Source organism: Melanotaenia boesemani, chromosome 9 (assembly GCF_017639745.1).
Source record: "Melanotaenia boesemani isolate fMelBoe1 chromosome 9, fMelBoe1.pri, whole genome shotgun sequence".
Taxonomy (NCBI): domain Eukaryota; kingdom Metazoa; phylum Chordata; class Actinopteri; order Atheriniformes; family Melanotaeniidae; genus Melanotaenia; species Melanotaenia boesemani.
Window position 1 is genome coordinate 24,922,672 of NC_055690.1, and position 13,050 is coordinate 24,935,721.

Below are 13,050 nucleotides of genomic sequence, written 5' to 3' on the forward strand. Positions count from 1 at the left end.
ATCATTAACTACTAAGCATTACATAATGTTTTAATAAAACAATAGTAATAATACTTTGTATGTACAGAGTATGACCTAGATTTTTGTTTTTGTTTTTTTTTTTAAGTAAGATGTACTTTAAAAAGAAAAAAAAATCAAACGTCATAGCATCTCTAGATTGCTGGTACCAAACCAGTGCCTAGTTTTCTCAAGTGATCCACGTTAACGCTTTCACCTCATGCCTCTAAAAGGACAAAAAAGATGAAGGCTATAAACCAAAACATGTTAAAATACATGAGATACAAGACATGTTTCCATCCGCTACAAGTGTTGCTTGGGTTTTGACCTGGTCAAAAATTTGTCCTACAACGGTGATGTGGTAAAATATTGGTTTTCTTAGCTTACTATTCTGCCTTTTCTCCCCCTAGTTATTAATATTTCAATAATTTGATTGATTGACAAAGACTCAAAACGGTAAAAATGAAAAGTGGGGTAAAAATGCTGGAACATGAAAAATGTTACTAATAAAAATCAAACAGGAAAATGGGTTGCAGCTTTTTTTGAAAAAGATGTAAGGAGAATACAGAATATTGTGGGTTGACTTTTCATGACTGAAGTAAATATCCACATGCCAAGTGGTCATTCCTGTCTTACATCTTGTAGCCAACCTGCTCATAATATTCAGATCAACAGTGAACAAATTGTGAGATTTGCATTTTAAGTATCGATATATTGAAGTAAAACTTCTATAGTAGTGCAATCAAATTATGTCAATAGTAGTAACGTTTGCAGAGCAGACTTCATTGTGGTATACAGGAAGCTTGTCTTTCATAGGTTAGTTTAATGCTCTTAGCAAACAACGTCTTTAATTTCCAGTGTTTAGAGTCCCCCTCATGTGTCCCATACACATTTAAATCTGTCCGGCCCGTCTGGTCCGTGTCCTTTGTCTTGTTAGACTCATGCCATCTGCTCTCTGTTATTATTATAGGCGGCTTGGGATTTAGGGTAGCACCATCTTTGCTGCCAGAATTGACTCTCTGTAACTACCTAAACATATTCCAGGGCGCACTTACTCTGAAACTCGACAAACATCGCCAGTTTTTGTGCCATCGTAATCACATTTTAACATAACGGTGTGTAGCGTTGCCTGGTGACGTCAGCGTCCCAGTAAGATACCAGTCCCTTTCACCCCCCTTTGGCAGGCGGTGGAAACAAATCCAGCAGGATGCTTTCCACTTCGAGTTGGGATTTTAGCAGTCACTGCTCCAACTCCCGAGCGCCGGATCAAATGTGAATGGGTGTACGGGACGATGTGGAGAAGAGCTGCGGGTTTAAAGACAGACGACGATGAAAACGTGGACTCTGGAGCTGAAACTGTTGAGTGAGTCAACTGTTGTCTTTGCTTTAGCTCGAGGCTAACTTTAGCTAGCCAACTTCGCTATTCGGCAGCAGCCACAATGGAAATTAATTTAGCAATTGACAGCAGTCTACAAAGTGGAGGGTCAGGCGAAACGAGATATTTAACTGGTGTTAAAACTTATTAACACTTATTTCAACCTTACGTTTTTGTAAAAGTTTTACCTTTAATCGTGTTTTCTTATAAAACCGACTTTTTCCAGCTAATGCCAGCTAACAACATAAAAAGTGTTGTCATGGTGACCAAAGCAAAGGGACTGGTTTCCAAACCAACCACCACAAGATGGAGACAGATTTTTGTCTTTCCTCCAGCAAAGTGTTTGTGAAGCAGTCATTCATATGTTTTTAATTTTGTCTTTTCAGATCAGACTGCAGCAGGATGTCGTCTGCCAGTAAGTGTTCCTTGACTCATAAATAACTTAAAAGAGGCTCTGCAATAATTTACTTTTTTTATATCTACCCTAATGCTTTCTGTCATACGTTGTAGGTTAGAAATAATGACAGCAGATCCCGAGATCTTATTATGACTTTAAATCCTCATATTCAATCACTGAAAACCCAAAATCCTATATACAATCATGTATAAAAGAAATGACAGCCTTTCAATTCAAAGACTTTATGTTGTCGGACATATTCAATAAAAACTAAGACAAAATATACAGTAACTGTAAGAGAAAACTAAATACATTTAGATTTAATAGCTTGTAAAACCGCTTAAGGCAGCCATAATTGTTTTCTGTTATTAGTGTCCTGCATCATTGTGGAGCAATTTTAGTCCACTCCACAGCATTGCTTATGTTAATTGAAATTTGTTGTATTCTTTTATTCATTGACATTTTACTAAAGTAGCTTTAATGAACATGTGGCAATAGCTTTATTTCAGTGTTTCTCAGCCCTGGTCCTCAGGGACCACTGCCCTGCACGTTTTAGTTCTTTCCAACTCCAGTACACCTGATTCAGATTAATTGAACTGTTTGTCAAGTTCTTTGCAAGCCTGCTAACGAGCCATTCATTTGGATGATTCATTTTCATTCCATTATTTTATAAAGCCAATATATATAGACACTTATTGGCTGTTGACCCGTTGTGTTGAAAAAATACAGAAGAAAATGTGCTTTTCTCCACTGCTTGCTATAAAACATTGCATGTTCACGGTTATTTTTGTGCACATCATACATTATGTTTGTGTGTTACCTCAGTTGAGCTTATGACCAGGCAGGTGAGGCAGCGGCGGCAGCAGCAGCTCCTGCTGATGAACTTACATCTGCTTGCCAACCCTGGAGACTCTCTGCTGTTGCAGCAGACTTTAGATTGCCTGCTGCGCTGGCTGTGCCCAAGCCTCCGCATCTTTCATGTGTCAGAGAGAGCCTCCCCACTAAGAAGTTATACTCGCCTTTGTCCTGTAGCAGGTGAGGATTTCTTGTGTCTAGCCTGGCATTGTAATATATGTCTTACACCTACAATTTCACATATTTCAAAAGCTATGATAGAAAGCCTTGTTGTGACCTCAGTATACATTTTAGACATTTGAATTTCTTTGAGAAAATAATTAAATTCATGTTTTAAAACAAGGGTTGGCATTCAGACCAACTATTTTTTCATCCAGCATCGCAAACAACAGGTTAATTGAAAATAAATCTTTGCCAAAAACTTTAAGGTTACCCTTCATTGGCCATCACTTTCTTCCTCCATGAGGCTTACGGAGAAGAGCGAATCCTCAAAGTGCTGGACTTTTTCCAACGGCCACCCTGGCAGTACCATCACACTGAGAGTTGCGGCAGTCGAACTGGTGGGATTCACATTACCTCCAGCAGCTCACCTTCCAATGCTCTTCTGAGGCCGTACCTCTTGCCCAGCAGAGACTTCTATAGTCTGGGTGTGGGGATGCCTGTTTGGGGGGTACGGCCTGTGCACTGTGGAGGGGAAATACTGCGAGTGACACTGTACAGTGGCTATGACAACTATGAGGATGCTGTGCGGCTCTATGAGACGGTGCTGCAACGACAGGCAGAGGAGCAGAAGACTGGTTTCTGCTGGTTCACCCTCCACGCAGGTATAGGGTGAAGGGTTTGTATTAACTGTGATTTCTGAATAACAACAATGAACTTATCAGGACATCTCCCCTCTGCCTTCATAATATTTCTACTTGTTGCCCTCATTTCATATCACCATATAGAGCCAGGGCTCTGTCTTCAGATGGCTTTAAAGCAGTTGTCACCAGGGGTTCGGGTGGAGCCATGCAGCTCTGCTGTCCTGCAATTTAGTGTGGACGAGATTGGCCAGCTGGTCCCCCTGCTGCCCAATCCCTGCACCCCCATCAGCAATACACGCTGGCAGACAGAAGACCTGGATGGCAACAAGATTCTCTTTCAGGTAAGCCCAGTTTAAAATGTATTTCAAAAGTGTAATATTATTTAAGGTTTCTCAATTTATAACATGTTATTAAGAAAGGTTTGTTAGTGATAAAGGCATGGTTACATCATGTCAAGTTGTTTTGGTTATTCATTAAATATGAACTTATATTTCGCAGAAAATTAACAGACAGTTAACAGTTCTTGATGTTAGTAAAAGAAACTTGATTAAGCTAAGGAATCTGAGTAACTTTGATAAAGTCCTATTAATTATTGGAGAAATAATACAGTTGGGACGAGTTAAAACAAAGGACGGAGGGACTGGATAGAAGACTGACCGACACTGAGGAAAGAATAGGTGCTACCGAGGACAGATGTATGCAGCACGAGAGAGTATTGAGCTACTTGCTACGGAGGGAAGCTAATCTCGCTCTCAAATGCGATGACATGGAAAACAGGCTCCGGCGAAATAATATAAGGCTGTATGGTATACCAGAAGGGGCTGAGAAAGATGACATGATGACATTTGTGACAGACTTTTTGAAAAATTCATTGGAGCTGCAAGAAGGGACTGATATTAAACTTGAGAGAACGCACAGAGCTCTCGGTCCAAAGCCTAAAGACGCCGCGGCGCCCCCGCGGTCAATAATAGTGCGTTTTTTGGACTTTAAGGTGAAGCAGACAGTTTTGCAACAGGCGTGGAAGCAACGGAATGCGCAGTACCAGGGTCATAAGATCTACTTTGATCAAGATTACTCAGCTGAAGTGCAGAGGAAAAGAAAAAAGGTTCGTGAAGTGATAAAAAAGCTGAAGGAGAAAAACATCAGAGCCCAGTCACCGTACCCAGCCCAGCTGAGACTCTATTTGGACTCAGGTACGAAGCAGTTCCCTTCACTATTGGAGGCACAGTCAACGCTTGAAGAGCTGGGTGTAGAGACAGGGATGGAGGACCGGGACATATTGGAGAGACAGTTGGTTCAAGAAGGATGGTCTACTCAAGGTGGACGGAGGAAGAAACAGCAACTGTCCACGGCAGACATAAGAACCATTATCAATGGAGGCAACAGGGAGTCAGTGCTCACGGACTGTGAGTAAAAAAAAGGCCAGACAGAATAACAGATGTAGGTGGACATTTGCAGAGACAATAAGTTGCAGTGGGAGATGTCATTTATCAGGTAATTGAAAGATGCTTATTTCTTTTCGGCTAAGATTTAATAAGTACACTAGTATTTTGAATACTGGGAGCTTTGTGGGGGTTAAGGCAAAGATTTCTACCTATTCTGATGAGAACTCGGCTTATATTGCGACTCGAGCACAACCCTGGGATTTCCTGGAGGCCAGTCGCAACTGCACTTAGTGCACTTGGCCCAGGGAGCTATTGCTCTCTGCCCAGTAGTCATCGGGAGTGGGAAGCCCTTCTTGCTATTGTTTTCTTGTTTAGTTTTCAAGGGCCAACCACTGGATTATTGGAAGTCTATGTATATTTATCGTGGTTAGACATGTTTTGTTCTCTTGTTAGTTGTTCAGGTTCTACGGCACTCTGCAAAAAATATTATTTTCTTTCTACTGGTACAAATATCACTTATGACTACTCTGAATGTTATCAGTTATAATATTAATGGTGTTAACCATCCCATAAAGAGAAAAAAAATTATGTTGCAGTTAAAAAGGCTGAATTGCTCAATTGCTTTACTTCAGGAGACCCACCTTTCCGACAAAGAACATAAGAAACTCAAGCGGGATTGGGTGGGACAGGTCTATAGTTCTGCATGTGAAGAGGGCAATAAAAGAGGAGTGGCTATTCTGTGCCATAGAGCCTTAGGGCTCACAGTTGAGAAATCATATGAAGATACAAAAGGGCGATATATTATGGTTGTGGGTACAATTGGAGAAATTAAGGTAACAATTTTAAATTTATATGCACCAAATGAAGACGATCCAGGACTTTTAAAAGAAACTTCAACAATCTTAACAATGCATGCGGAGGGATTCTTGATAGTGGGAGGGGACTTCAACTGTGTAATGAACCAGAAATTAGACAAACAACCGTTCGATCAGGGACCAACATTAAGGAAAACAAAAGTTTTGCGAAATATGGTGGAGGAGCTTGGTTTAGTTGATGTGTGGCGCCACAAACATCCAAAAGAGAGAGACTATACTTTCTTCTCAAAGGTGCACAATAGTTACTCCAGAATTGATTTGCTTTTGCTATCAAAGAAAGACATTTATAAAGTCACTGATTGCCACATAGAACCTATAACAACATCAGATCATGCTCCAGTTGTCATGTCCATAAATCTAGAGAAAGATAAAACAATTAAACCCTGGAGGTTAAATGTATCACTCCTAAATGACCTTGAAGTTGTTCAGAATATAAAACAAGAATGGAGGGATTACATGGAACATAATGATAATGGAGAAGTTTCAGATTCCACCTTATGGGAAGCTGCAAAGGTGGTGGTAAGGGGGAAGTGGATAGCACTCTCATCTAAAATAAAAAAAGACAGAGATAAGGAACAAAAAAGATTACAAACATGTATAATGGAATTAGAGAAAGAACATAAAAAGACAAATGATAAAAGGATTTTAGAAACACTCATTCAAAACAGACAGGCGCTAGACGACCTATTGACATATAAAGCAGAGGGGGCCTTGCGTTTTGCTAATCAAAGATATTATGAGTCGGGAAATAGGGCCAGTAGGCTACTGGCTTTTCAGCTACGTAAAGCCCAAGCCAATCGTACAGTGGCAAAGATAGTAAATCCGTCTTCAAAAAAAGTAGTATCTCATCCTAAAGATATAGCTGATGCATTTTCACTTTATTATGGGGCCCTGTACGACTCACCAGAGGTAGATAATAAAACAGAACTGATTGAAAATTTATTAGGAAAAATAAAGTTACCTAAACTGACGGAAAAGGATGCTAAAGCAATGACAGACCCAATTACAAGAAAGGAAATAGAGGATACAATAAAGAATTTAAAAAATAATAAAACACCAGGTGTGGATGGTTATCCGGGGGAATTTTATAAACATTTTAAAGATGAAGTCATGCCCCTTCTACAAAGGGTGTTTAACTATGCCCTCGCTAACAATGACCCGCCAAAATCTTGGTCCCAGGCAATAATATCCGTAATTCCCAAAGAGGGAGGGGATCCTTCTGTCTGTTCCTCATACAGACCAATAAGTCTATTATGCTGTGATGTTAAAATTTTAACTTCAATATTGGCTAAAAGAATCCAGAAATGCATAAATAATATAATTAAGCCAGATCAAACAGGGTTTATGCCTGGACGTCTGGGGATAAACAATATAAGGAGAACATTAAATTTAATGTCTGCAGCAAAACACCAAAAGGAACCATCAATGCTTCTCAGCTTAGATGCTGAGAAAGCATTTGATAGAGTTGATTGGTTATATTTGGAAGGTACTTTGAGGAAGATGGGATTTAATTCGGACTTTGTTAATTGGATTAGAGTGCTGTATTCAAAGCCGACATCAAGAGTACGAGTGAACGGACATTTTTCTCAAACTATTCGATTGAAACGGGGAACTAGGCAGGGGGATCCGCTTTCTCCGTTATTGTTCGCTATAAGTATAGAACCCTTGGCAGAACTTATTCGAGACAATGTGAAAATAGAAGGAGTATCAGTAGGTGGACTAGACCACAAGATTTCGCTATATGCGGACGATGTGATAATATATATTACTAACCCGTTGTCTTCTGTTCCAGCACTTTTACATTGTCTGGGGGATTTCGGACTGGTTTCGGGCTATAAAGTCAATGAGACAAAATCACAAGCAATGATGTTGGTTGGTGAGAGGCCGAAGGAATTGGACAAAGTTGCCGTGTTTAGTTGGCCCACTCAAGGATTTAAATATTTAGGCATAATGGTTACCCCACAAACATCGCAGTTGTATAATGAAAACTATGGTAAATTGTTTTTGACTATAAAATCAGACCTGGCACGCTGGGAAATCCTCCCCTTGTCACTAATTGGGAGAATAGAAACAGTTAGGATGAATATACTTCCCCGTTTGTTGTATTTGTTTCAGGCCTTACCTATTTGGATCCCATCGTCCACCTTTAAAATGTTAGATAAAATGATCTCCTCATTTGTGTGGCAAGGAAGAAAACCTAGGATTAGATTAAAATTATTATGTAGCCCAAAGAAGAATGGAGGTTTAGGCTTACCTAATTTTAAATTATACTACTGGGCAGCACAGCTACGTGGGTTAGTAGACTGGGTATTGCAAGATGAGGAAAATAATTGGATCAATCTGGAGAATTATGATTGCCCAACCGTCTCGCTGGAGACTGCACCTTTTTTGGAACAGAAGAAATGGAGTAATCTCAAAATTAAAAATGAGTGGATTGTTTGCACACAGAAGGTGTGGGCACAGGTTAGAAAGAAAATAGACGCACCCTTAACAACGTCAAGAGTACTAAAAATTGCTAAGATTCCTGACTTTTTACCTAACAGATTGGACCCGGGATTTTTGACTTGGGCGGATAAAGGGCTTATAACTGTACATCAAATGTTTGATGGAGAAGTTCTGAAATCCTTTAAACAGCTGCAAGACAAATATGGTTTATGCTCTAGTGATTTCTATCGGTATCTACAATTGCGGGATTATTTAAGATCAAATGTGGAATGGGAGATTTTGAAACGGACGCCTACCCCAATAGAGAATTTTTTGATTAAGGTAATAACAGAGAAAACTAAAGCCAAAATAATATCGAACATATGTAAACACTTACTATCTCACATGTCTGATAATTCCTTGGATTTGAAGGGGAAGTGGGAGCTAGAGGCTAATACAGTTATTCAAGATGAAAATTGGGAAGAGGCCTGTGAAAAAGGTCATAAAATTACAAACAGTCCAATGTGGAAGGAGTTCAACTGGAAAGTTAAGATGAGATTTTTTAGGACACCATCAGTTATATTTAATACGGATAAAACTAAAACTAATTTATGTTGGAGGGATTGTAAACAAATTGGGGACTATTTGCATATTTTTTGGGACTGTCCCGTCTTGAATTCTTATTGGCAAGGGATACGTGCAGAACTTTGTGCCATATTAAATTTTAATTTACCACTTGATCCAGCATACTATATTATAGGGTTGTCTCCTGTGGGCAGTTTGGGTAAAAGGGAAGTTCATTTACTTCATATCTGTCTATTGGTGGCAAAGAAAATGATAACACGGTCTTGGCTTAAGGCCTTGCCTCCCACTCTCCTTCAATGGCAAGAGGGTTTAAAAAGGGTTTACTTGATGGAAAAAATTACTGCAAAGCTTCATTTGAAAATGGATTCGTTTAGGGATTTGTGGGCTCCTATCATTCTTTATTTTGGTTGGACATAATGTTTTTCTGTTTACTTTCTCTTGGAAAGGTACTTTGGTAACAATACCTTTGTTTACATTTGGAAATTTAAAGATATAGATATTTTTATTTTTCTTATTTGTAAAACCCTCTGGTACAAGGTTGAATGTTATGTAAGATGTACTTTTGAATTTTGGGATGGGCATGGAGGGAAAAGAAAAAAAGGAAAGGAAAAAAAAAAAAAAAAAAAAAAAAGAGAGAAAAATGTTTGAATAGAAAACTTGCAGAAGTGCCATTTGTTCTACTTGTTCTTATTTTGCTTTTTTTTTTTTTTTTTTTTTTTTTTTTTTTTTTTTTTTTTTTTTTTTTTTTTTTTTTTTTTTTTTTTTTTTTTTATTTTTTTATTAAGTGTATTTTGTGAAGTTAACATATTAAAAATAAAAAATTGTTCAAAAAAAAAGAAATAATACAGTTGTAAAATGCTGGTATAGGCTCCAGCTCACCCGCGACCCGTAATACAATAAGCTGTCAAGATAATGGATGGATGGATAATACAGTTGTAAAATAAAAATAAAGAAAAAAAGCATGAAAAATGCAATGATAATCCACCATCTTTCAATTTTAAATTTTACTTCTTAGTACTGTACAAGAAGAAACAAAAATGTAAATTAAAAAGTTAGATGAACAAACAGTTCATGACATAAAACACTGTACCATTATTTATTTAAAGCTTTAATGCAGAAGTAGTGATGGAAAAACTAAGTAAACCCCACAGTCCAACAGTGATTCTGCAGCTATAAGTCCAAGTAATCGTTTTGTGTATGATGTAATGATATGATTTCTTGCATATTACAATTTCTGCAAAGCGTTCACTGTGAAACAGATGCTCTCACGTTTGAATCTAGAATATTTTGTTATACAGAATTTTGTAAAAAATGTTTGTTTTGATATGTTTAAACTAAACATGCCACAGTGCATTATGACCAGAAGTCTTGTGGTTTGTTCAGATGTAACTTTGCAAACATAAACTGTTCTGCCGAGTTTCTTGTTTTTTTTTTTTGTTTGTTTGTTTGTTTTTTTTCTCCCCCTGGCAACCCTTTCAAACATGCAATACTTGTTCTTTCTTTTTCAAATTGTACATTATTGATCAGCAACAAATGCTTTTCTAAGATATTTTCTGACGTCGCTGAATCTGTGCTAATGCACACCTGAATGCTCACACTTATGGTTGATCCATTAATAAAGAGGATTTGATTAGCTGCTGCTACTTACCTTTTTAATTCCTATGGAAGCAGGAATGGTATGCTAAGTTTTTTTTGTTTGTTTGTTTTTTACACACCACTTTTGCATATTGTCTTAGTTTATGTTAATTAAATAATGGCACTGTATTCTGTCATGCTGTTGTTCATTTGACGCTGTATTTACCTCATTTTAAGGCTTGGCAAACTGGTTTTTATTCACTTTATTTTGATACATAAGAAGAAACTATACCATATTAAAATTATTAAAGGGTTTATGACATGACTATACATGAGGTTAGCAACATGATTGTCTTGTTGTCATGAGCCTTTAAGCAGGATACTATAACAGGCAACTCTGCAAGAAATATTGAAAAATTTCCTAAGCTACATCACACATAGCTAAAGGTGTTGCACTTCAGATACCCCAGATGTCAGTCTGATATTGCATCTGTGTAATGGGATAGAAAAGCCAGTTGCCCAAGTTATTGAGGAGCATGGATGGACTAATTAATTGCAAACTAACAGCTTAATAGATAATGCTACAGATAGGCTTCAGAGGTCTTGTACTGTAGAGTTCACTCAAAAACAGGCCAGAGTTGAGTGGCGCATACATAATATTAGGCAGCTGGTTTTAATGTTGTGTATAATGTTGGTCTGTACAAATGTATGAACATAATAATATTGTTTATTAAGAACCACACACATGCATCATGAAAATGCAGTTAAAACAAATGTTTAATAAAAATAAATAAATAAATAAACAAGGAAATTCTTGGAGTCTACCTCCTTTTCCTCAGGCCACCATATCGACTCAGGAGTTAACTTGTATAATAAACTCAAAGCTGTCAGACTAGCCATCTGTCAGATGCGTGGTTGTTAAGTCTGTCAAAGTTACTTAACTAAATCTTAGTAGCCCTGATGTATATCATAATCCCCGCCCACCTGTCGCTCTGCACTGCAGGTGAAAACCCCAGCTCAGCCTCCGCGACCTCTAACCTGTGCCTTTCCCCCAACTTGCATGAGTGTTTCTCCTCGAGGGGTGCAGCTCAGGAGCACAGGACAGAGCCACAGCTTATCACCCTGCAGCCTAACAGCTCCTCTGGCCTGGCAAAGTCATGGGCAAGGTAAGCAAAAACAAAAACTTTTTTTTTTAAACAGGATGCAATTGTTAAGCAAAAATAAGGAGACATAGAATCTTTCAAGTAGGCAAACTGTCTGTTTATCTTAGGACACCGACCACGTAGTGACCCTTTTTTGGAGAAGCTTCATGGTGGTGGAGCAGAGAGCCTGGGATCAGGAAGCTGCTGCAGCACCCCACCTGGGAGCTCCTGTTACTCCTCTCAGCGCAGCAGCCCTGCTCAGCTCTCAACATCCAATCACCCCGACTCCCCTCTGCGACCCTCTGTCACCCGCTCTCTCTCCCATCTTCCTCTGGAAGAAGATGAAGAGGAGTCAGAGACTAACGTAGACACAGGAGTAGCCATCTCTCCGCACTCAGACACATCCATCAAAAGAATTCCTCGCTCCTCCTCAATTGACCTTTTGATGACTCTCCAGTCTGAGAGACCTGCAGCAGTTGGGGCTTCATCTGTCGAGGAGCTGGCCAGGGAGTTGATCGAATGTCTGCCACGGACACATATGAACCCTCACAAGCCCTCTGGGGCGTGGGCCTCTGGTGGTTGTGCAGATGCAGCCTTGGAGAGCAAGACCAGTGCGGTGGAACAAAGCCCTTCAAACAGGCTCTTGGCAGAGAAAAGGACTACTGCTGTGCCGCTGTCTGCTCATACAAACAGTGAGCAACCAGTTGATGAGTTCTTCATCTAAATTACTGCCACTATGACACACGTCTTGGTAATGATGACAGGACACAGAAGTGTAGCCTGATAAATGAAGCCTGCATTGGAAGACGAAGGACACTAAAGTACTACAGAAGGAGGCACACTTCACCTGGACATGTCTAAATTCTTTAAAAGGTTTTAAATACCCCATGTATTTCCACAATGTACATTAATGGCACTCTCCGAAGACCCATCAAGAGATTGTTGGAAGGTGAGTGATGTAAGTCAGGACAGCTTATATTGCTAATGTAAAAATGACTTTTATATATAGATTTAAACATGATTTGTGCAGCTATTTGCTAAAGTGTAGCTCAGTGAATAACAGTAACTTGTATTTAAGAGGTACTGAGGACAGTCTATGTTTATCAGTTGTCTTGGAAAGCTAACTTTTCATGTTTTTGTTGCCTTTAAACCAGATTAAATCTCAGTGTGAAGGCAGTCTTTAATATTGCTGTTAATCATGTGTTGATAAGATAAGAAATCTGATTAAGTCAGATTGCTTTCCACAGTGTCACAGGTCTGAGACCAGCCTTTAACTAACAGAAGTCTAATCTTCTGGTTTTTATTTACATTTGTTTTTGATCGTCACTCATATTTTTGTGTAAAAATGTACAAATGATGGATCAGACATGGCTTACTTACTGTGAGGACGGTTTTCCGCCCTTAGATATATAAAGTAACCAAACAGGCAAAATAAATGCATAATGTGAGATCTCAGCAATGTTAATTATTTTAAGGCCATGCTAAGCTGAGGGATCAGCAAACAGATTAACGAGTGAAAACCTAGCAAGCAAAGCATGGATTGGACTGATTACTTTTAACAGATGGTAGCTACATTTTTGCAAGGTGCTCATGGTCATTATGTCCATTTTAAAACAAAAGATATTGTGTAAATAAAT

General features: G+C 38.8%; 1 protein-coding gene across 1 annotated transcript; it reads left to right on the forward strand.

The window, feature by feature from the left end:
- The first annotated feature begins 849 nt into the window (after positions 1-849).
- LOC121646540 (protein FAM124B) lies at positions 850-13,005 on the forward strand. Its single transcript, XM_041995585.1, has 7 exons — positions 850-1,360; positions 1,759-1,787; positions 2,595-2,804; positions 3,053-3,448; positions 3,572-3,768; positions 11,275-11,437; positions 11,542-13,005. The coding sequence occupies exons 1-7, from the start codon at positions 1,290-1,292 to the stop codon at positions 12,135-12,137; spliced, it is 1,662 nt and encodes a 553-aa protein (XP_041851519.1). The 5' UTR covers positions 850-1,289; the 3' UTR covers positions 12,138-13,005.
- The last annotated feature ends 45 nt before the right edge of the window (positions 13,006-13,050 follow it).

What these genes read in the sequence shown, in the direction of transcription:
- LOC121646540 (XM_041995585.1), top strand. Translation starts at nt 1,290, where the DNA reads ATGTGGAGAAGAGCTGCGGGTTTAAAGACAGACGACGATGAAAACGTG. An exon ending in TCGCCTTTGTCCTGTAGCAG is followed by an intron (nt 2,805 to 3,052) that starts GTGAGGATTTCT and finishes AAAAACTTTAAG; the next exon opens with GTTACCCTTCATTGGCCATC. An exon ending in GCAACAAGATTCTCTTTCAG is followed by an intron (nt 3,769 to 11,274) that starts GTAAGCCCAGTT and finishes TCTGCACTGCAG; the next exon opens with GTGAAAACCCCAGCTCAGCC.